The sequence below is a fragment of the Camelus dromedarius genome, chromosome 7 (genome assembly GCF_036321535.1).
Source record: "Camelus dromedarius isolate mCamDro1 chromosome 7, mCamDro1.pat, whole genome shotgun sequence".
Classification (NCBI taxonomy): domain Eukaryota; kingdom Metazoa; phylum Chordata; class Mammalia; order Artiodactyla; family Camelidae; genus Camelus; species Camelus dromedarius.
The window spans coordinates 5,184,600-5,205,578 of record NC_087442.1 but is presented as its reverse complement, the minus strand read 5'-3'; the positions used below and the strand labels follow the sequence as shown (position 1 = coordinate 5,205,578).

General features: G+C 59.9%; 2 protein-coding genes across 6 annotated transcripts; one reads left to right on the top strand and one right to left on the bottom strand.

Moving 5' to 3' along the window:
* The first annotated feature begins 1,590 nt into the window (after positions 1-1,590).
* Positions 1,591-16,550, top strand: SLC4A2 (solute carrier family 4 member 2). Of its 2 annotated transcripts, XM_031455680.2 has the most exons (23): positions 1,591-1,750; positions 3,942-4,055; positions 5,825-5,990; positions 6,154-6,395; positions 6,476-6,594; positions 8,105-8,337; positions 8,436-8,578; positions 9,674-9,854; positions 11,208-11,343; positions 11,430-11,595; positions 11,724-11,838; positions 11,966-12,150; positions 12,279-12,504; positions 12,655-12,870; positions 12,951-13,099; positions 13,245-13,439; positions 14,091-14,345; positions 14,451-14,540; positions 14,733-14,899; positions 15,246-15,499; positions 15,597-15,766; positions 16,043-16,216; positions 16,321-16,550. In XM_031455680.2, the coding sequence occupies exons 2-23, from the start codon at positions 4,005-4,007 to the stop codon at positions 16,399-16,401; spliced, it is 3,714 nt and encodes a 1,237-aa protein (XP_031311540.2). In that variant the 5' UTR covers positions 1,591-1,750; positions 3,942-4,004; the 3' UTR covers positions 16,402-16,550. The 2 variants fall into 2 exon arrangements, with proteins under 2 accessions (XP_031311540.2, XP_031311541.2); XM_031455681.2 differs by lacking the exons at positions 1,591-1,750; positions 3,942-4,055 and adding an exon at positions 4,658-4,733.
* A 107-nt stretch (positions 16,551-16,657) lies between these two features.
* On the bottom strand, positions 16,658-20,935 carry FASTK (Fas activated serine/threonine kinase). Of its 4 annotated transcripts, none has more exons than XM_031455683.2 (10): positions 20,757-20,935; positions 19,576-19,998; positions 18,906-19,085; positions 18,666-18,805; positions 17,969-18,182; positions 17,706-17,820; positions 17,390-17,481; positions 17,190-17,304; positions 17,000-17,114; positions 16,658-16,869 (listed from the first exon to the last, which is right to left on the bottom strand). In XM_031455683.2, exons 1-10 carry the CDS (start codon positions 20,836-20,838, stop codon positions 16,762-16,764), a joined length of 1,584 nt encoding a protein of 527 aa, XP_031311543.2. In that variant the 5' UTR covers positions 20,839-20,935; the 3' UTR covers positions 16,658-16,761. The 4 variants fall into 4 exon arrangements, with proteins under 4 accessions (XP_031311543.2, XP_010997758.3, XP_031311544.2 ...); XM_010999456.3 differs by having other exon boundaries at positions 17,706-17,865; positions 20,757-20,934; XM_031455684.2 differs by lacking the exon at positions 20,757-20,935 and adding an exon at positions 20,520-20,744 and having other exon boundaries at positions 17,706-17,865; positions 19,576-20,259.
* Between the last annotated feature and the right edge of the window lie 44 nt (positions 20,936-20,979).

The window sequence follows — 20,979 nt, the reverse complement described above, 5'->3', positions numbered from 1 at the left end:
CCTCCCGGGACTCTTGTTCGACCGCGGAGGCAAACCTTGGACTTCAAATCCCAGGAAGCACCGCGTGTCCGCTTCCCCGGCTCCCCGCCGTCGCGCGCGGCTCCCAGTGTGCCCTGCTCGTGCTGTTCCTTTCAGTGATTACAACCTTCTTTGAAAAAGGCCTCTCGGGGACTACATATTCCAGAATGCTGCGGAGGTGGGGGTGGGGTGGGGCACTTTCTAGGGTTTGGGTTTTGGCGGCCTGCATCACGAGTCCAGGTGGCCCTGCCCTGACCCTGGTTGATGATGTTGAAGTTCCAACGACCTCCTGAAAATCTCATCGCGACTTTCCGCCTCTCCCTAGGCCATCTGGTAACCTCAGGATTGGCTAGGGAATGGCTCTGAGCCATGTCTTGCTGATGATGACTTCACAGGGACCAGCTGACCACAGGGCTGGAAAGAGGCAGGTGTGCCCCATTAGAGACCGGATTTACCGTAGGCCAGAGAATTCTCTTCTGGGCCCCGTTTGTCGACTCCAGCCGTTTGCTACATTCTGATAGTCCGAGGAAAGTTGGCTGGAGCACTAGGAGTACCTCTCTTCCCCCCCATATGAGTCTACAGAGCCTGGACCCAGTGGAGTCAGCCAGGGTGTGGCTGAGGGCTAGCAGGTTGGTTACCGCCATCAACAGACAGAAGCACAGACAGATGCTACACTTGAAGCAGCCTTGACCTCATCCCTTAAGGAGTTGATTATAGATTTTCTTACGGCTGCTCTCTAATTGTCTCATGATTGCATTCTTGAGGGGTGTGAACTGATGAAAATTGCCCAAATAGCACTCCTCAGCTCCAGAACCAGAGTTGGTGCTAGCATTTGTTAATTAACTCGTTTATATCTGAACATTTTATGAATACCCAACATTGTGCTCACTCGGTGGCACACTAAAGAAAAGAAGCAAAACGTATGTTCCTTATCCAGAAGAATTTATAGTTAAGAAACCCAGAAGCACGCACAGAGATCTTTAAGTGACAGATGATGACTATGAATAGGGTTTGAGGAGGGAGGTCACCGGAGGGAATCTCTCCGAGGCAGAAGCTCCCCGGTTCAGAAAGCCTACGTCAGCCCAGAGTAATGGGCATCCAGCCTCCAGCCGCCATCACCCTTATCGCCCCCCTCTACTGTCCTCCTGGCAAAGACAGGGTTTTGGAGGCGCTGGAGATACTGAGGGTGGAGGCGAGAGCCGCGGGTGGGCGAGAGAGAATCTTGACCCCGATGCATTTATATTTCAACTTCCTCCGCCCCTAATTTCCTGATCATCTTTGTGCCTCCGTTTTCCTGCCTGGAATCCTCAGTGTGAGGCGGGCCCCTTTCCGCCCAGAGGTGTTTAATGGGCCCAAGAGACGGCCTCCCCGGGGCGCCCGAGCCCCGTGCGGGGAAGCCTCGCGGGACCGCGGCGAGGGACTGGGGGGGCCGCCTCCTCGGCGCTGAGCTCCGGGAGCCGGGCCGTGCCTGTTAGCGCGCCTCCGCCCCCGGGTCTCGGCCCCCGCTCCCCCTCCCTACCCGCGGCGGCGGGGCCGCGCACGGTGCGCCGGGGGGCGCGCACGCAGGGGGCTGGCCTGCTCGCGGCGCGGGGGAAAGTTGAGTTGGGAGAAGTTGGGAGCGGCGGGGGCGCGCCCCAAGGTGGGCACGGGGGAGTCGTCGGGAGCGCGCGAGGGCGCCAGAGAAGGGGGAGAGACCCCGAGACCCCGAGAGTACGAAGTCCAGAGGAAGCGGGTAAGCGGAGAGGTGGCGGCGGGGGAGGGCCAGGGCCGCGGAGGAAGGGAGGGGGAAGGAAAGGGGGGAACTCGGGACTCGGAGCGGGGAGGGAGTGGAAGTGCAGGAAAGGGCGGAGACTGGGGCGCGGAGAAGCGAGATCTTGGGGAGAAGGATGGGGAGGCGAGCGAAGTGATTGCTGATCGCAAGCGGGATCTGGGGTCCTCTTAGAATTCCCTAAAGCGAGGGTGCCGCGCCCCCTGCCACTAGGAGGGGGTAGTTTCAGTGAGGCGCGCCGGCCCTCCCAACTCCTGGGCGAGCTCCAGATGACATCTGTCCCCTGCGACCCCCTACTCTGTCCTTCGCTCGTTGGGGGCGCCCTGCCTAGGGGGTTGCCCCGAGCCTCTTCCCCTCGATCTAGGGGTTGGGAGGCGGAGCCGGGAAGGGGGGATGGCGGGTCAGGTCAGGACAAGGGGTCAGGCAGAGGAGGGAGCAGCTGGGTGGGGATGGAAAAGACGAGCCTTGAGAGTTCGACCTAACTCCTGGGGGGCTGGCTTGTCTGGGTAGGGAGCGCTCTGTGCTGGGTGTGGGGGCGGCGCTATCTGCAATCCAGAATCCATCTTACCCTCCTCCCCTGTGCCCCCCCCGCCAGCCCCACATCGAGGAACTGTGGAATGTGCAAATTCACTTGGGGGCCGTTAATGCCCATGTGGGGGTCCGGAGTGCTAATCCCTTGGGCAGGGGTATAGATGCTAATCCTCCGGGCCGGTCGGGGCTGGTCCCCGGAATGTGCCCCCATCCCGGATTATCGGCACCCGATGCTCTGGACAGAAGCTGCTTTGTGTTCTGGGACGGCGGGGGAGGGGGAGGGTGTGCGGAGGTAAAGGGATGAGGGGAGGATGGAGGAGCACATTGAGGGCACAGCCTGGAGGTGGGAGTGGGGCACTTGCAGGTACTCAGGACACTCCTTCCCAGACCAGGTTTCCTCCCCCAGTGCCCTGGCTGAAGGCCTGCTAGGGGGAGGTTAGGAGAGTGGTCAGCTGAGTTGCAATGCCTGCCAGGAATTGTGTCTCTCCAGGCTCCCCACCCTGGGCTGACCCCCTAGACCTACATTGTTTGACCCTACACTAACCTGTTTTATCCCTGAGTTAACCCTAAATCCAGTAATCCTGACCCCCCAACAACACACTGGAGAACTTCAGTACTTTTGGAATCACAGAGCCTTGGGTGCCCTCTGCGCTCCCCCCACTAGGAATAGGTATCTCAACTGGCTCTAGTCAGGTCCCTAACCACAACCTTTCTGCTCTCCCGCCCCCCATACACAGTGTCCTTCCCAGATGCCCCTACAGTCACAGTCAGGAGGGCATCAGCCCTGCCACTCAGATTTTCCTGGCCCCAGGCTCAGGGAGGGGAGGGATCGGGACAGCCCCTGAGGGGCAGAACTTCAGTGTCTCTGTGCCCACCCTCCTCCCCGTCGTCACGTGCCCCTCCCCCATTATAAAGCTCTGCCCTGCCTGTGCTGTCCTCCCTTCCTCCCTCCCACTGAGTGAGTGGAGTTGGGCTCCTGTCCCTCCCCCAGGGAGCCTCCTCCCCCTCACCTTGGGGCCGGGCTTTCATCAGGGGAGGGGGCACATGACACCTGCCCCCTTGCTTGCCGTTTCGGGCTCTTTCCCCTCCTTGCTCCACAGGGTGTGTCACTCCCCCCAGCACACCCCTCTCCGGTCTCAGCCCTCCTCAGTGTGCTGTGCCACCACTACGCCACCGCCACCGCTCCTGTTTCTGGCTTGCCTGTCCTCCCTCCTTCCTGTGTCCCCTCCCTGATCTCTGCTGCTTTTTTGGGTCTGGGCCTTGACTGCTTTCTGCCTTTTTTCCCCCCAGCCTCTCCCCCCCTCCCCCCATCACTCTCCTTCCTCCCTTGGCCCTTTGTGGCCTCCTGTGCCTCAGTCTTGCCCTTTGTTTCTCTTTGGTCTTCTCTTTTCTCCCTTTAAGTAACTTTTTTGCCCCCGCCACCAAGGGTCACTCGAAGGCCCTTTCTGGTCCAGGAGGATCGTGCACAGCCAGGAGACCCCTTGCAGCCAGCAGGCTTCTGAGAAGCTCTGGTGCCCTGCCCTCTCCTGGTCTGGGCCTGGGCTCGAAGGGCTGTACAATGTCAGGGTGCCTCCACTGGCCTGACCCCTCTCTCACTCGGTGATTGGTCCTCTCCCCCACCCAGGTTATGCCGCCGCCTTGTTGTCCTGAAAGCCACAGCTACAGCGAGAAGGGCTAAGGTTTGGCCATGAGCAGCGCCCCCCGGCGCCCCACCTCGGGCGCAGATTCCTTCCGCACTGTGAGTATTGCCGGCTGGCTGGGCCACCCTCCCATCCCTTTCCACCGGTGCTCTGGCCAAGGGTGAGGGTCTGCATCAAACAGGGGTATGCATGTGTGTATGTGCTTGTGTATGTGTGTATGTGCTTGTGTATGTGTGTATACAGAGACCTGGGAGGGAAGCTGGTGATGGACTTGGGAGGGACACTGCCATCCCTATTCGGGCCTTGCATAGCACACCGGGTCTGGGACAGGAATTGGTGGAGTGTCAGGCAGCTTCCAGTCCTTGGGAAGGAGTTGAGGCCCTATTTCCTGAAGACCCGGGCGGTTGTTCAGCCTCTGCAAAGGAGGAACTTTGGGAACCCTGGGTCTCTAACCTAGGGACATCACCCCCTCCCACCAACTGGGTCATAGAGGCAGCGGCAGTCGGCTGCACGGAGTTTCTGGGCAGACCGCCCCAACCCCCGGCCCCACGTGCTACCCAGGCCCGCCCCTCCCGGCCCTCACGTGGCCAGCGCCCCACGTGGCCCCCTCCCGATTTTCCTGGGAAGGATAATGATTAACCCCGAGTGCTATAATCAGCCTGTTATTGGTCACTTTGGCCCAGCGGGGCACGTGACCGGGAAGGGGCGCCGGCCAGTCCCCTCCCCCCTCCCCGAGTTCACCCCTGCCGGCCATGGACTTCCTTCTGAGGCCTCAGGTGCGAGGGGTTCGCGACCCCCCTCCCCCACCCCGGGCTAGCTCCCTCCGCTCGCTTGTTTCAGCCGCCTCCCGCCGCCTTCCTCCCGCGGGCTAATTCTGGTGAGAGTGGGGCCCAGCGCTTGGGGGGAGCTGGGCTAGAGCTGCGGAGGTGGACTCGGGAGAAGCACGCCCCGACTCCTGCATCTCCTTGCGTCCAGTATCTCTGCCACCCCACCCCCAGCTGCTCCTGCCCCCACCTTGGTATCTCCACAAGGCCCGCCCCTCTTCCCAGCCCACCTCCCCTTGCCCTTCCTTGCGCTAGTACCCCTGCCCTTGAAGATCTCGATGCCCTTCGAGTCCAGAAGCTCTTGAGCAAATATTGGCGGTGCCTGGAGCTGAGACCGGCAAGGGGTGGGTGGCCGGGCTGGATCAAGGTCACAAGCTAGGCGGCTGGCCGCTTAGCTAGGCTGAGCTCTCCAAAGCGCCACCGCAGTCCCGCCACAGGCTCCTGCAGTATGACTCAGGTGGGGGAGTGGGGGTGGGGCGGGGCGGGGCTAGGCGGTGGCTGAGGGCCCGCACTCCATGGGGGAGGAGCCGGTGGGGTGCCCCTGCTTCCAGCGGGGGCCTCTCCTGATAAGGCGAAGCGCTACATCCCTGTCTAGGAGCTGGGCTCCAGTTTGACTCAGACCAAGTCCATCTCAGTTAGCTCCAGCACTTCTGGAAGTTAACTTTTCAGGCTCATTAGTTGTCTCCCAGCTGAGGAGTCATGTTCACTGTCAGCTGTGTGAACTGCCCAGGTCACACACCTGGCCTTGGGGGTGGTGGGCACACAGGATCTCTGCTGAGGCTTCCAGGGCAGACCCTTTCCACCTGCCCTGGAACTGACTGGAAATGGCACAGCCAGGGTCCAGATAGCCCAGAACTGAGGGCACAGGCTGCTGGGGGTGGGTACTGAGTCCCCTGCATCTGAGGCGACAGGCTGTTGGGGAGAGTCTGGGTCCCTGGCATTGGAGGGGAAGGCACTGGGGGGTACCAGAAGCCTACTGTGAGGCAAGGTGGGGTTTCGAGGAACAATCCGTCTTGTGTTCTCACCACATTTCTTCCTCACAGCCAGAGCCAGAGAGCTTGGGCCCTGTGACGCCTGGCTTCCCTGAGCAGGAGGAAGACGAACTTCACCGCACCCTTGGCGTGGAGCGGTTTGAGGAGATCCTCCAGGAGGCTGGGTCTCGAGGAGGGGAGGAGCCAGGCCGAAGCTATGGGGAGGAAGACTTTGAATGTGAGGGGCTCAGGGAGGCAGGGGCAAGCGGGAGAGGCAGCGGGGTGCTCTGGCTTGAGTGCCCAGCAGGGACTGAGCTAGGGGCCTGGTGGGAGGGGCTGGGGTTGGATAGCGGGGGAGGGAAGCTGTACCTGCCAGCAGCCAGGTCTCTTCCTCCCTGCAGACCACCGCCAGTCCTCCCACCACATCCATCACCCACTGTCCACCCACCTGCCTCCGGATGCCCGGCGCCGAAAGACACCCCAGGGGCCAGGACGGAAGCCTCGCAGGCGCCCTGGAGCCTCCCCGACTGGGGAGACCCCTACCATTGAGGAGGGCGAGGAAGAGGAGGATGAGGCCAGTGAGGCTGAGGGGGCCCGGGCGCTCACCCAGCCATCCCCTGCCTCCACACCTTCTTCAGTGCAGGTGAATGGGGGCAGGGCTCCTGAGGATATCGGCAGGGTCCCTGGCGTGGCATCACCTGCTCACACGGGTCCCCGTTCTAGTTCTTTCTCCAGGAGGATGAAGGTGCTGACCGGAAGGCAGACGCAACCAGTCCATCTCCTCCTCCACCACTGCCCCACCAGGAGGCAGCTCCCCAGGCCACCAAAGGGGCCCAGACTGGGTGAGTGTCCCCAAACAGAGACCTCCCCTGCTGGCATCAGTGAGGTGAGGTGGGAAAAAAAGCATGAGCCTCGAGATCATCAGACTGGGGATCAAATCCCAGTCCTGCCAGTCAGTAGCTTTTTGGGCAAGTAACAGTGTCTCTGAGCCCCCGTTTCCTCATCTATAAACCAAGACTAATGGAATCTTTCTCATAAGGTGATAGTCGGGATTAAAGAGTGGTGGGAATGAAAGTTGCAGTATGGTTTAGCCTGGCACAGAACAAATGTGCAGTTTAAGCTGCTGCTTCCCTCCCCCACCATCCCCCTGCCCATGGCTTCAGGTTGAGCAGTGTCAAATGCTGGATCAGGGACTGGCGTGGTGATCTCCAGGCACCTCCTGGGGCCCCAAGGGTGTGAGATCCCTTCTTGCTGTGGGGGAACTGCCAGTCCACCCTGGTTGTCACTTCATGAAACAGCATCCAAACAAGTTACTGTGTCACACAACCTGGCATGGGATGGTGTGGATACCAGCAGGTGATCGGAGTTTGGGGATGTTGGCCAATAAAAGCTTCCTGGAGGAAGTCACTTTGAACTAGGCCTCAAGGTCACTACTGTCACCTACCTGTTGTTTTCTGAGTGCCAGGCAGTGTGAAGGGCTTGGGGAAGTGAAGGGCACATTGTCCCTCTAGGGTGGCACAGACTCGCTGGGGGACAGGCACTGTGGATGGAGCTGGGTCCACGCTAGCCATCTGCACTGGGGGCACAGACCTGTGGGCGGTTGGATGGCCGGGAGGGAGTAGGGGAGCCTCAGAGCACGGCACTGGAAAAGTGGGTCAGCTTTGTGGGCAGGGGTGTGAGCAGAACCAAGAGCACAGAAGGTGGGTGTAGGCAGAGAAAGGCTGGCAGGGGACGGACTGGCAGTGGGCAGGGGACAGGGCTTGGAGCTGCGGGAGGCACCAGATGCCAGGAGAAGGATTTAGAATGATGTGGCCAGGACAGGGACCCTTTGGCAATGGCAGAGAGAAAGGAGGCATCCCAGTTTGGGGGACAGGACAGAAGTCGGAATCTGTAAGGGTGTACGTGACGTGGGGAGGGGTCTGCAGTTTCAAAGGCCCATTTCCATGTTCTTTACTACGTTTGGTTAGAAACACGGGACTCTGTGAACCTCAAGTCCATTGTTAGGGGTATGCCTGGGAGGAGGGGCAAGCCCTGCTCTGTGTCCTTTTCTGGACTTCGCCTCTCCCCACACCCCAGAAGGCTGGCCTCAGCTCCATCTTGCTGCTGAATTTATGTTCCGAGTGGCTTGTGAGGTTTCTTGGGTGGCCTAGCCGGTAAAGGGTAGAGCTGGATTTAAACGCTGCAGTCTGCTTCCAGAATCCTCACTCTTTCACATCCATACCTACCTACTGAGAGTGGGGAGTGAGGAGGGCTGGGATCCAGTGGAGTCCCCTTCCTGGGTCCCTCCTGCGTGGCTCCTGGCCGAGGGGGAGAGGCCAGCCCTCTCAGGCTCACAGCTGCTTGTCTGTCCAGAGCCCTGGTGGAAGAGGTGGTGGCGGCGGCTGGTGGCACAGCCGGAGGTGATGACGGAGGTGCCTCTGGGCGCCCCCTGACCAAAGCGCAGCCTGGACACCGCAGCTACAACCTGCAGGAGAGGAGGCGCATTGGAAGCATGACCGGGGCTGAGCAGGCCCTGCTGCCCCGGGTCCCAACGGATGAGAGCGAGGCCCAGACACTGGCCACAGCCGACCTTGACCTCATGAAGAGTGAGAGCTGGGCCCTGGCCAAGCCCGGAGCGGGTGGGTACAGGGGTGGGTGTAAGAAAAAAGGGGCGCTTTTGACCCTGTTCCTCCACCCCACACAGGTCACCGTTTTGAGGATGTTCCTGGGGTCCGGCGACACTTGGTGCGGAAGAATGCCAAAGCATCTGGGCAGAGTGTCCGGGAAGGGCGAGAGCCAGGCCCCACACCTCGGGCCCGGCCCCGGGCCCCCCACAAGCCCCATGAGGTGATTTCTCCGCCTCACGCTCTTCTATTCTCTTCCTATCCCTCTTCTCTCCACAGCCCACCCCTTGGACCAGCAGTAATCTCAAGCCCCAGGGTTGCCATAGACAGTCATGAAGGTTGTACACTACACAAGAGTGCAATGTGCACGTCTTCGACAGTGTTGATTTTTTTCATTGAAAGATAGTTGATGCCCAGTATTGTTAGTCTCAGGTGTACAACATAGCGATTTAGCATTTATGTATATTATGAAACGTTTGCTACAGTGAGTCTAGGAACTGTCTGTCCCCAAAGTTCTTACGGTGCTGCTGAGTGTGGCCGTTCTGGTTCATATCTTAGCCGTGTTGAATTCTCTATCACGGGCCGTCTTCCGGCAGCTGGCAGTGAGGGGTTTGAGGACTGTTTGGGCAGAGGCGCCTTTGTGGAGCATCGCACTTCATTTTTCAGAATCCAGTCACCTCTGCGCTCATCTGATCTCCCCACAACCTGTGAAGACGATGGCCCAGATGGCATCAGCCATAAATCAGGGGCAGTGACTGGCCAAGGCCACCCAGTTACTTAGTGACATTGCCCATCTTAGACTCCAGGGCCCTGGTCCTGAACTCTTACCCTTCTAGTGGAATTTTTGTTTTAACCTTTTTATTGTGGTTGAACAGACAGTAAAATTCACTCGGGTTAAGTGTGCAGCTCCGGGACACTTTGCACATGTAAATATCTGGCCAACCCTACCTAGACATAAAACACTTCCTACCCTCAGAAAGTTCCTTCGGGCCACTGCCTGGTCAGCATCCTCCAAGGTAACAGCTCTTCTGTCACTCTCAGTTAGTTTTGCTATTTCTTGAGTGCATATAAATGGGTCCCCACAAAATCCCAGAGTGTGTGTGTGTGTGTAGTGACCATTCATTGAACACTCACTGTGAGTCATGTACCGTCGTAAATGTTTTGTGTGTTTTTAATCCCCATTACAGCCCTTTGAGGTGGGTGATCTCAGACGAGCGAGTCTCAGGTTGGTTAGTAACTCACCGGGCTCTGTGCCTATGCCCCGGGCCCTCCGGGGTTACAAGCTCCATCCTGCTATGCCCTCTTGTCCCACCCCAAGGTGTTTGTGGAACTGAATGAGTTGCTGCTGGACAAAAACCAGGAGCCTCAGTGGCGGGAGACAGCGCGCTGGATCAAATTTGAGGAGGACGTGGAGGAGGAGACAGAGCGCTGGGGGAAGCCCCACGTGGCCTCCCTGTCCTTCCGCAGCCTCCTGGAGCTCCGTCGGACCCTGGCCCATGGTAACCTGTCCTGCCCTCCTCCCTTGCCCATCCCTGCCCCACGGATTCCCTTTCCTGAACCCGTTCTCCGAGGACCAAATGGTCCCAAATTTGTCTTGAGCAGCAAGGTGTGTAATGTCACCAGAGCCCAGGAGGGAGCATCTCCTGTCGTGATGTCACTTCTCACGATGCCTGCCGTTCCTCGGGCTCTGTCGTTGGGTGACTGCAGGGCAGGACTGACCCTACTCTCTTGTCTGGCATCTTCAGCAAGCAGCTTCTCTAAGTGATATTGTCAGATCACTGAAGCTGGTATGTTTTGGATGCTACAACATTGCTTAACAGTTTTGACCAAATGCTTTCTGAAACTCTAGAGATTCTGGGGAGTGTGACCTAACCCGTAGGGGTGTGTAAACTCTACTGCATGGGCACAGATAAAGGATTCTTGAGCTCTGTGTCGGATGTTTCTGCTGCTCTTTGCTTGTTTCCTCCTTCATGCTGGGGAATCATTCCCAGTGGCTGTCAGCAGGTCTGTTTCTAAGCAGCTGAGGACTAAGAAAACTGCTGTTAGCACTGTTTCCAAACTAGGAGTAAATAGGCTCTGAGTGAGGCTTGAGGGCTTCAGGTAAGGTGCCAGAGTGCACGTGCTTGATCGCCAGGCTTTGCGATCTCAGTTTTGGCTGCTCAGGGGCCTTTGGTTCTGTTTCTCCTTTAGTTCTGTATTCCTGCAAGCTGATCTTGACAGAAAAGTGACCTGGTGACTTTTGAAAGGACCTTCATTTCTATATGAAATGGTAGCTCAGAGCAGTGACATTGTGGAGAGGTCTAGAAACTGTCCTTGAGCAGCTGCTGGACTTGGGGACATTGAGGAGCCCAGGGTGGAGGGAAATATCTGCAGAGAGCTCAAGGGCAGCCACATGGACAAGGCTGCAGGCCGGCCGCATCATGCTCCAGAGGGCAGAGCTAGGACCCTAGAGTGGACGTCCGAGGAGGCAGCATGCATGCAACTTGCTCAGAGGAGGAACTTTCTGAGAGTCTAGTCCAAGTGGGTGGCCTGGGGCACTTCCTGCTGCATGCTTCCTGGAAGGGGCATCTGGGCAGGGTCTGGCCTGGGTGGCCTCTCTGACCGCTGGGATTCCATGGCCTCTGCTGAACCTAACATTCTGGGGGGTAGGGAGGTCAGAAGGAATGAGTCAGAGAGGCAGTGGGACCTGGGCCTCAAGGCAGAGCTGGGCCCTGCTCACCGATTTCTGGGCCGGTGCTCCCCCGCCTGGACCGCGCTTACTTGGCTGCCCCTGGTCCCTGGCTCTGCCTCCACTCTGTCTTCAACCTTGTTTCTTGCCCGGGGATGAGGGCCCCTCGTTGTCCTTTTCCTAGGGGCTGTGCTCTTGGACCTGGATCAGCAGACCCTGCCTGGCGTGGCTCACCAGGTGGTGGAGCAGATGGTCATCTCTGACCAGATCAAGGCCGAGGACAGAGCCAACGTGCTGAGGGCCCTGCTACTGAAACACAGGTGAGGCCCTACCCGCTGCACCCTGCCTACCTGTCCCTAGCCCTGGCTGTCAGGCCTCCTCACCTCCCTGCCTCCTGCCTCACCAGCCACCCAAGTGATGAGAAGGACTTCTCCTTCCCCCGCAACATCTCGGCCGGCTCCCTGGGCTCCCTGCTGGGACACCATCACGGCCAGGGAGCTGAGAGCGACCCCCATGTCACGGAGCCTCTCATCGGATGTGTTCCTGAGACCCGGCTGGAGGTGGATCGAGAGGTGAGGGGAGAAAGTGGCCCCGCCTGGGTAGGTCCAGCCACCACAGCGGCTGCAGGGCCACAAGCAAGCCGGGCAGGAACTTGCAGGGGAGGGCGGGCAGGCTGAGCTCTGTTCTCCTGTGTCCCCAGCGCGAGCTGCCTCCTCCAGCTCCTTCGGCAGGTATCACTCGCTCCAAGTCCAAGCATGAGCTGAAGCTTCTGGAGAAGATCCCTGAGAATGCTGAGGCTACGGTGGTCCTCGTGGGTATGTGTGGCGAGTGTTGGGGGCAGGGGTCCCGGCGGCCGGGCCTGCCTCCATGCCGCTCTACTGGGCTAGGGCCTGGGAGGTGACCTGTGCTCTGCCCTTGCCCATGACGGCTCCGCACCCCCAGGCTGCGTGGAGTTCCTCTCCCGCCCCACCATGGCCTTTGTGCGGCTGCGGGAGGCAGTGGAGCTGGATGCAGTGCTGGAGGTGCCAGTGCCCGTGCGCTTCCTCTTCCTGCTGCTGGGCCCGAGCAGCGCCAACATGGACTACCACGAGATCGGCCGCTCCATCTCCACCCTCATGTCCGACAAGGTCAGCCACCCCTGGGCTGGGCCCTGTGCCCCAGAGCTGGGATGCCCCCCACCTATCTTGCCCAGCCTTGCTCCAGGACCCTCAGCCCTCATCTTGCGTCCTCACCAGTCCTGGTCCCACTTTGGCAGCAATTCCATGAGGCAGCTTACCTGGCAGACGAGCGGGAGGACCTGCTGACGGCCATCAACGCCTTCCTGGACTGCAGTGTGGTGCTGCCACCCTCGGAAGTGCAGGGCGAGGAACTGCTGCGATCCGTTGCTCACTTCCAGCGCCAGATGCTCAAGAAGCGAGAGGAGCAGGGCCGGCTGTTGCCCACGGGGCCTGGGCTAGAGCCCAAGTCAGCCCAAGATAAGGGTACGGGCCAGTGCAGGCCGGGGCCCAGGGCTGGGCTGTCTGGGTTGGGGCTGGAGGGGGTTGGCCGAGAGTGGTCTGTTGTGTGCAGAGAAGAGCCCGGTGGCGGGAAGAGGGCTGCAGCAGGTGCCCTGATGGAGGCCTGGGTTGCAGCGCTCCTGCAGATGGTAGAGGCGGCAGATGCAGTGGAAGATGATCCCCTTCGGCGGACAGGCCGGCCTTTTGGGGGCCTAATCCGAGATGTGCGGCGCCGCTACCCCCACTACCTGAGTGACTTCCGAGATGCACTCGACCCCCAGTGCCTGGCCGCCGTCATCTTCATCTACTTTGCGGCCCTGTCTCCTGCCATCACCTTCGGGGGACTGCTGGGTAAGGAGCGGCTTCGGGTGGGGGTGCGGAGCACACAGGGCCCCGGCCGCCAGCCCCTGAACTGGTTCCTGCCACCCTAGGAGAGAAGACGCATGACCTGATTGGGGTGTCGGAGCTGATCATGTCCACGGCACTCCAGGGCGTGGTCTTCTGCCTGCTGGGGGCCCAGCCGCTGCTGGTGGTCGGCTTCTCAGGGCCCCTGCTGGTCTTCGAGGAGGCCTTCTTCTCGGTGAGGGTCCACGGGCCACTTGGGATGGCTCTTCTGGCCCAGCTCATCTGCCCCTCCTCTTCCCTCAACACTCCCACCCACTCCCACCCTGTTAGCCCCCAGGCTCTGAACCTGACTGTGCCCTTCCCCACTCCTTCTCCCCCAGTTCTGCAGCAGCAACAACCTGGAGTACCTGGTGGGCCGGGTGTGGATTGGCTTCTGGCTGGTGCTCCTGGCCTTGCTCATGGTGGCCCTGGAGGGGAGCTTCCTGGTGCGCTTTGTCTCCCGTTTCACCCAGGAGATCTTTGCCTTCCTCATCTCCCTCATCTTCATCTACGAGACCTTCTACAAGCTGGTTAAGGTGGGCAGGACCTGATGGGAACTGGGCTGGGAGGGGCGAGCCTTTGGGACCTAGAGGGAGCCAGGGGTATCCTGCCCCTTTCTGTTCTCTCCTCCAAGCGTGAGGCTAGGCTGCCCTCAGAGCCCCCTTGGGCTGCAGCCCAGAACCCACAGCCAGGGCGTGGGCTGGTCCTGCCTCCTGCCCACCACGCCCACCCTCCCCGTCACCAATGTACACACCAGGGCTTCAGATCAGTCTTAAAAACTCATGTATTTTTAACAACAAAGAAAACTTACGCTTTTGTCAAACTGGCAAATGACCCAGAATGTCCAACGGGAAGGTCCCCAAGATGACAAACACGGTCACAGTTTGGGCATCAGACTCATGCCTGTGTGTCAGGATCAGAAGTGTGGCCTCATGGCCTGCCACACTCCATATGCTGCTCTTCCAAGCTGGGCTGGAGCCATGTTCCTAGCTGCCTTCCCGAATTAGACCAGCCTCTCTCTTAATCCCCAGTTGTCCTATGCTCACATCTGGTCACCCTGGTCAGTCACTAAGACAAACTCCTTGAGGGCAGTCGGGCCCTACCACCCCACCTGTCCCACTCAGTGTACAGCTGAGTCCCAGAAATGTTGCCAGTTTAGCTGATGGAATCCTTTGTCCTCTCCCCAGATCTTCCAGGAACACCCTCTCCACGGCTGTTCAGTCTCTAATAGCTCCGAGGCAGACAGTGGCGAGAACATCACTTGGGCCAGGGCAGAAGCCACACTGGGGCCGGGGAATGGGAGCTCAACCAGACCGTCTGGGCAGGGGAGGCCTCGGGGCCAGCCCAACACGGCCCTGCTGTCGCTGGTGCTCATGGCTGGCACCTTCTTCATCGCCTTCTTCCTGCGCAAGTTCAAGAACAGCCGGTTCTTCCCTGGCCGGGTGTGTGGGCTGGAGGGAGGCAGGGGCTGGGGGTGGGAAGAGAGGTGATTCAGAGTCAGGGCTGGAGCGAGATGTAGGGCCTCTGAGTGTGGTGCTTGCCCACAGGTACGGCGAGTGATTGGGGACTTTGGGGTGCCCATCGCAATCCTCATCATGGTGCTTGTGGATTACAGTATTGAGGACACCTACACCCAGGTACGGTGGAGCACATGCAGCAGTGAGGTGTTGCCTGGGGCAGGACTCGACATTCCCCTCTAGGCCCCCAACTCTGGAGCTGCCTCTTAACTGGGCAGACACCAGGCCTTTCCCACAGCATGCCCTCCCAGTGCAGCTCAGGGCACCCCCTCCAAGGTTCACCGGCCTCTGGCCCCACCCTCTGCTCTGCAGAAGCTGAGCGTGCCCAGCGGAGTCTCCGTGACAGCCCCAGAGAAGCGAGGCTGGGTCATCAACCCCCTGGGGGAGAACAGCTCCTTCCCCGTGTGGATGATGGTTGCCAGCCTGCTGCCTGCCATCCTGGTCTTCATCCTCATCTTCATGGAGACGCAGATCACCACGTGAGTTGTCCTAGCAGAGGGGGTGCTGTGCAGACAGGAACGACCTTGTGTGTGGAGCAGTTGGAGCCCCCACCAGGCTGGCTGCTGGAATTTACTTTGTAGGCAGCAGAAAATCCCACTGATGTTTGCTCAGATAGGCACAGGTCAGGCTGGTAGCTTGTCCTAGAGGGTGCGGAGGGCCACTCGGATAAGACTCAGCTCCATGATGGAACTCCCATCCTGACGGAATGGGCAGGGACCGCAAGGTTCCAAAAAGAGATGGAGGTGACAGGCTGGTGACTGGTGTCTGAAAAGACGAGTAAGTTGTCTGCCAAGTTGGGCTCAGTGAGTGCCTATCCTCGTTCAGGCTGATCATCTCTAAGAAGGAGCGAATGCTGCAGAAGGGCTCCGGCTTCCACCTGGACCTGCTGCTCATTGTGGCCATGGGTGGCATCTGTGCCCTCTTCGGCTTGCCCTGGTTGGCTGCTGCCACTGTCCGCTCTGTCACGCATGCCAATGCGCTCACTGTCATGAGTAAGGCTGTGGCGCCGGGGGATAAGCCCAAGATCCAGGAGGTCAAGGAGCAGCGGGTGACGGGGCTGCTGGTTGCCGTGCTCGTGGGTATGCTTGCCTCTTGTCCCTACCCTTCCCAGAGGGGTCTCAGGGCCACTAGGGGTGGGGAGCCCCTGGCCAACTGTTCCTCTTCCTCCTCCCCCAGGCCTCTCCTTGGTCATCGGGGATCTGCTCAGGCAGATCCCCCTGGCTGTGCTCTTTGGTATTTTCCTGTACATGGGAGTTACCTCCCTCAATGGGATCCAGTTCTATGAGCGGCTGCACCTGTTGCTCATGCCACCCAAACACCACCCAGACGTCACCTATGTCAAGAAGGTGAGAGCTGGCTCGGCAGGGCCCCGGGCCTCTGCCCTCTCCTGGTCTGTGCTGGTCACCCTCCAGCCCCCCAGCTACTCGCTTTGGCCAGCAACTGTTCAGTCTGTGCAGACCTGGCTCTGGGAAGCACCAAGAAGGCACTTCTGTCCCCTCCTCTGTGGAGGGGAGAGGGCTTATCCATCCTTTGGCAGGCCCAGGTGGCCCTCTGGGGACCAGGGTCCTTGGAGGCTGGGGAGAAGCCTGGGCTCACCTGTCTCACCCTGCCCCCACTGCCAGGTTCGGACCCTCCGTATGCACCTGTTCACGGCCCTGCAGCTGCTCTGCCTGGCCCTGCTCTGGGCTGTCATGTCCACAGCTGCCTCCCTGGCCTTCCCCTTCATCCTCATCCTCACGGTGCCACTCCGCATGGTAGTGCTCACCCGGATCTTCACCGAGCGAGAGATGAAATGCGTAAGGCCTCCTACCGTTCCTCCCCAGCCCCGCAGGCCCCCTCTGCGGTCCTTGCCAAGAGTTCACGGTCAGTGTCAACCATCCTCTGTCCTCCCCCCACACAGCTGGATGCTAATGAGGCGGAGCCGGTGTTCGATGAGCGGGAGGGTGTGGACGAGTACAATGAGATGCCCATGCCTGTGTAGCTGCTACCTGGATGGACAGCCGAGGGGCGGACGGACAGAGGGAACGGGCTGGGGGTACTCTCCTCATCCTCCTCCCTCCTCATTTTTATTTAAGTGAATAATTTAAAGTCCCCCTCCCCACCCCCCGCAGTAAAGTGCTTCAGCCCCCACCTGTCTTTGGCCTTCTGTCTGTGCGTGAGCGTGTGTGTTGTCCAGGCATGAATGGAAAAGAGGTGGGGAAACGCAGCCCACTCTATCCCAGAAAGGAGAAGTGCAGTGGGGAAGGAAAGGGGCTTTAATGACAAATCAAAACAGAAGGAGCCAAAGTGCAAACTGTCCACCCCCCATAGGGGGGCCATCCTGAACCCTGTGTCTACCCCCTCAACCCCCTTCAGGCCCCCAGCGGAGGCCCAAGGCCTGGAGCTTCTGCCTCAGGTAGCTCTTGAGCTGGGGCAGACCTCTCTGTGACTCCAGTTCCTCGAAGGGTAGCTGCAGGGGGAGAGAGCAACAGGTTATCCTTAGGGCCTGCGGGGGGTGGGGACAGTGAGGATGCACACTAGGTGTCCCAAGGGGAGGAGAGGGGAGGGGCGAGGCGGGGCAGGGTGGGCAAGGCCCTCACCGGCAGGAGCTGGTAGCCCATCAGACCCAGGTGCCGCTCCCGCAGGGCCCGGGAGCCCAGCAGCACTCTGCCGTCCCTGCAGTAATGCCAGCGCTCCCGCAGCATGAGCACCACCCTAGAGAGGAAGCGACTGCGGCTCAGAGTCGCTGTGCACCGAGGCAGCTGAGGCTCTCCCATCCTCTCCCCTTACCTTTGGGCAGGGTCACGGGTTGTGTGGGGACAGGACCTGGGAGGATATGGTAGGAAGGGGTCCTGGGTTCTCACAGGAAGCACAGCACCAGAGCTGCTGACACACAGCAGGAAGTCTGCAGGGCAGGGAGAGAAAGAGCCACTGGTTTCAGCAGACGAGGCTCCGTGTTCTGGGGGGCCACTAGCCCATCTGGAGCTCACCTGTACAGTAGCCGGGAGGCACGGTCAGGTCCTGCCGATACTTCTCCTCCCCCAGGAGCTGGCGCAGTCCCTCTGCCACTATATCCTTGTGACTGAGAAGGAGAGGAACACCGGTATCAGGAAGGCCCCCAAACACTTGTTCGAGCCAGGTCCCAGCTAGTTCTGCACCCCTGGGAAACACCTTCACTGCTTCGCTGTCTTTATGACTGCTGAGAGGGCATGAGCACGGACAAGTGACGGTCCCCCAGGCTTTGCTACTCTGTGCTTCTTGTGGACCAGTCCCCTTCCCTTCCCTCCCCCAAGCTGCCCCATCCACCTGTACTTGCAGCGGGCACGGTCGGTGATGAGAGGCTGGGGGAATATGGGCACTTGCTGCCTTCGGGGAAGGCGGGGACCCCGGTATCCTGGGAGCTCCAGCTCCACGGCCGTGTCTAGCAGGGAGAGGTAGCGCCGCACAATCAGGGCATGGGGGGTGCCTGCGGGAGAGCAGGACCGAGGCTTACTGGGCCGCAGACCCTCACCCTGCTTTCCCCTGCCCACTGGCCCTCCAGGACCCAGCCAGCCCTCCCGTTTGCGCACCACTGACGTGGCTGATGAAACCGGGGGAGAAGACAAAGTGCAAGGCTCGGAAGGGCAGGCACCGCAGCTGGCACAGTGACATCAAGATGTTGACAGTTGCCAGGGGGGCCACCCCTGCTTCCCGAGCCAGGATCCTCTCAAGGCAGGGCATAAACTGCTGTTCCAGAGGCAAGTAGTTCAGCCGCCCAAAGGGCAGGACCAACTTCTGTACCACCTGCAGAGCAAGAGCAGCCCATCACCCAGCAGGAAATGGTCAACATTCTTTACAAGCTGAACCTCAGGGAGGCTTGTCCTGTAAGCTTATAATGTCCCTGACCAGGCAGAACAATCCCTCTACCCCTGACACACACCAGAGGTTCGACAGCATAAGTAGTGCTTGAGCCCCAAGGGATTAGTTGCCAAACAAGCAGAGGAGACATCGCTGTGGGATCTGCCCTGAAGACTTAGAAAAGTGGGATCAGTGAAGCTAAGACAGTGTGCTAAGAGTGCTTGGGGAACTGCTGAGAACCGGGCATCTGGGCTGGGGAGTTGGACAAGTCAAGGAGAGCGTGAGCCAAGATGGAACCCCTAGGGGACAGAGCAGAGAGCCTAGCTAGCTTGTCTGCTGCAGGAAAAAGCAGCCAATCAAGCTGGATGGGGGCTAGTGGGTATCCAAGGATGAGTAGGAGGGGATTGGGAAGGTGGGAAGTAATCCCACCTTGCTATTGAGCTGGGCTTCCTGGACCACCAGGAAGTGGGCAATGGCTTCCAGGAGATGGGGTTCCCGCAACCGGTGGCGGGCCAGGTGCTGGGCCAGGAGCACCATCACATGGGGAGTCAGTTCCTCTGGCCTGGCCTCTGTGAAGAACAGCTTATCACACTGGGCCCTTGGCCCAGACAGCACCACCTGTCTCCTCAGCTCCCCTCCCGCCCTCCCACCTTTAACTCCCTCCAGCACCTGCCAGGCTGCGGATGAGGTGCTGCTGCGGATGCCGCAGGAAATGGGGGCAGCTCAGAGCAGCTTCCAACGTTTGCCCACCACGAAGGACAGGTTGCAGAGGGGGAGGTGGCTTCGGAGGGAGGCGGAACCTTCGCTCCTGCTCCAGGGCACACACCAGGGCCCCATCTGAAGGGAAGCCTGAGAGGGAGAGGGTCAAAGGAGGCAGTCTGGGTAACAAGGAGTTGCTCTGCTCTGCTCCAGTCCTGGAGTTTAGTTAGTGAATTCCCAACCTTTCTAATCTGTTTTTTGAGCTGGAAGGTTTGCTATAGGGAATGTGGAAATACGGGAGAAATGTGAAATACCATGTGAACTAAGGTATCGGAATGGTCTGTGGAAAAGGCCTTATACAAGGAAGGCAAATAAGTTCTCTCTTGCCAATGGTGACAAATTGCAGCGGCTTCCTAGAGCACTGTATTAGAAGGGATACGGGGTGGCAACCTAGCTAAGCTGCAACGAATGCTGCTTGACTTATGATGTCTGCAGTGAACATGGGGGAGCAGCAGCAAGTGTGTCAGCGTATGTGCCGTTTCTGGCAAAGCCTGGGAGGGGGGCTTTGATCTGTCAGTGATCTTGGGTCCCCCACTATTCTCTTTGTCCACTAACACCCACCCCCAGACACCCTCCTCACCAAGTAAGACTGCAAGATGCAGACACACGTGGATGGTGTGAATGTCAAAGGAGGGGCAGTTTCGGATGATGAGCTGACTCAAGTCCTGCAGTGTGGCCTGCTCCACAGGAGGGGGCCGTGGCTGAGACCCCAAGAGCTGGCCCAGACGACGAAGTGCCACAGGGTAGTGGTGGGCGCGCACCTTGGTAGGGTTCTGGCCCAGCCAGCGCAGCAGCTCCCCAGGGCTCCTCGCCTGTTCCAGAAGCCGCTGCAGCCCCTGCACAGGGCCTGCATGGGGGCCTCCTCCAGGAGGCCGGTCCCCCCACTTGCTGGGCCCCAGATAGCAGGGCTGTACTGGTGGGAGCAGCAGCAGGCCAGACAGCCGAGCACTGGAGGCCTGGGCAGAGAGCAGGACTCGAAGCATGGAGTTGGGTGATGGAGACCCTGAGGGGTGGCCCAGAAAAGGGGGTGAGGTTTTCTCCAAAGGGGAGAAAGACCAGCTATATGCTCCTCACCTCACTTCCCATCCAGGGGGCCTGGGATCAGAGCAACCCTTTGTGACTACTCTGGTCCTCATCCCAACCCGCCCCTCTCTGCCTCCTTCCATCCTTTGAAATAGCAATCGTAATCCTTCAGTCTTCTCAGCGCAGGGATATTCACAAAGCAATTCCACATGCATTATCTTCTCTGATTCTCCTTACACGCCTATGAAGAGGTAGGCAGGAGTGGCATTACCTCGATTTCACAGGTGGAAAAACCAAGGCCCAGAGAGGCGAAGGGTTTAAGTTAAGCCCGAGGTCACGAGTCTGGTTAGTGGTCGCGCCCAGCCTGAAGCCCAGCTCGCCCCGACGATACGCCCTCCCGACCACCTCCCCCTCCCGCAGGAGGCGGCGGCGGCACGGGGAGTGGAACGCGGGCTCCGTAACCGGACGGTCCTGGGTTCCATGCTGGGTGCTCCCACTTACCAGCTGCGTGACCTTGGACAAGTGGCTTCGTCTCTCTGCCCAAGCCGCCTCGCCCGTGAAACGAGGACACGGCGCCCAATTCGGAGGGCGCCCTTGGGCGCAGCTTTGCAACGGCGCGGAGTCGGCAGTGTCAGAGGCCCCCACACCCACCCGGGGATGCCAGGAGACCGTGGTCACCGTCGCCAACACCAACTCCCGCCGCCCTCCCACAGCCCGCCCCGCAGGCACCACCCCTACATGGCTCCCCAGGCCCCGCGTAGGTCGCTCCCTCAGTCGGTCTCAGGGCCCGGGACCCGGGCTCCCCCAGCGGCCTCCTCATCGGCAGGCCACCGAGTCCGCCATCTTCCCAGCAGCCCCCGGATCGCCGCCTAGACACCAATCGCGGCAGAGTCCTCAGCCAGCAAGACGTGGCTCCCGTCAAGCCCCGCGCGCCCCGCCCCCTGCTTCCGGGAAGCTGCGC

Coding starts and splice junctions, on each gene's coding strand:
- SLC4A2 (XM_031455680.2), top strand. CDS start 4,005: ATGAGCAGCGCCCCCCGGCGCCCCACCTCGGGCGCAGATTCCTTCCGC. Junction 5,991..6,153: donor TGGGGAGGAAGACTTTGAAT/GTGAGGGGCTCA, acceptor TCCTCCCTGCAG/ACCACCGCCAGTCCTCCCAC. Junction 14,900..15,245: donor ATGGAGACGCAGATCACCAC/GTGAGTTGTCCT, acceptor ATCCTCGTTCAG/GCTGATCATCTCTAAGAAGG.
- FASTK (XM_010999456.3), bottom strand. CDS start 20,838: ATGAGGAGGCCGCTGGGGGAGCCCGGGTCCCGGGCCCTGAGACCGACT. Junction 18,806..18,905: donor CCTCATCCGCAGCCTGGCAG/GTGCTGGAGGGA, acceptor TGTTCTTCACAG/AGGCCAGGCCAGAGGAACTG. Junction 17,115..17,189: donor ACCCGTGACCCTGCCCAAAG/GTAAGGGGAGAG, acceptor CTTCCTCTCTAG/GGTGGTGCTCATGCTGCGGG.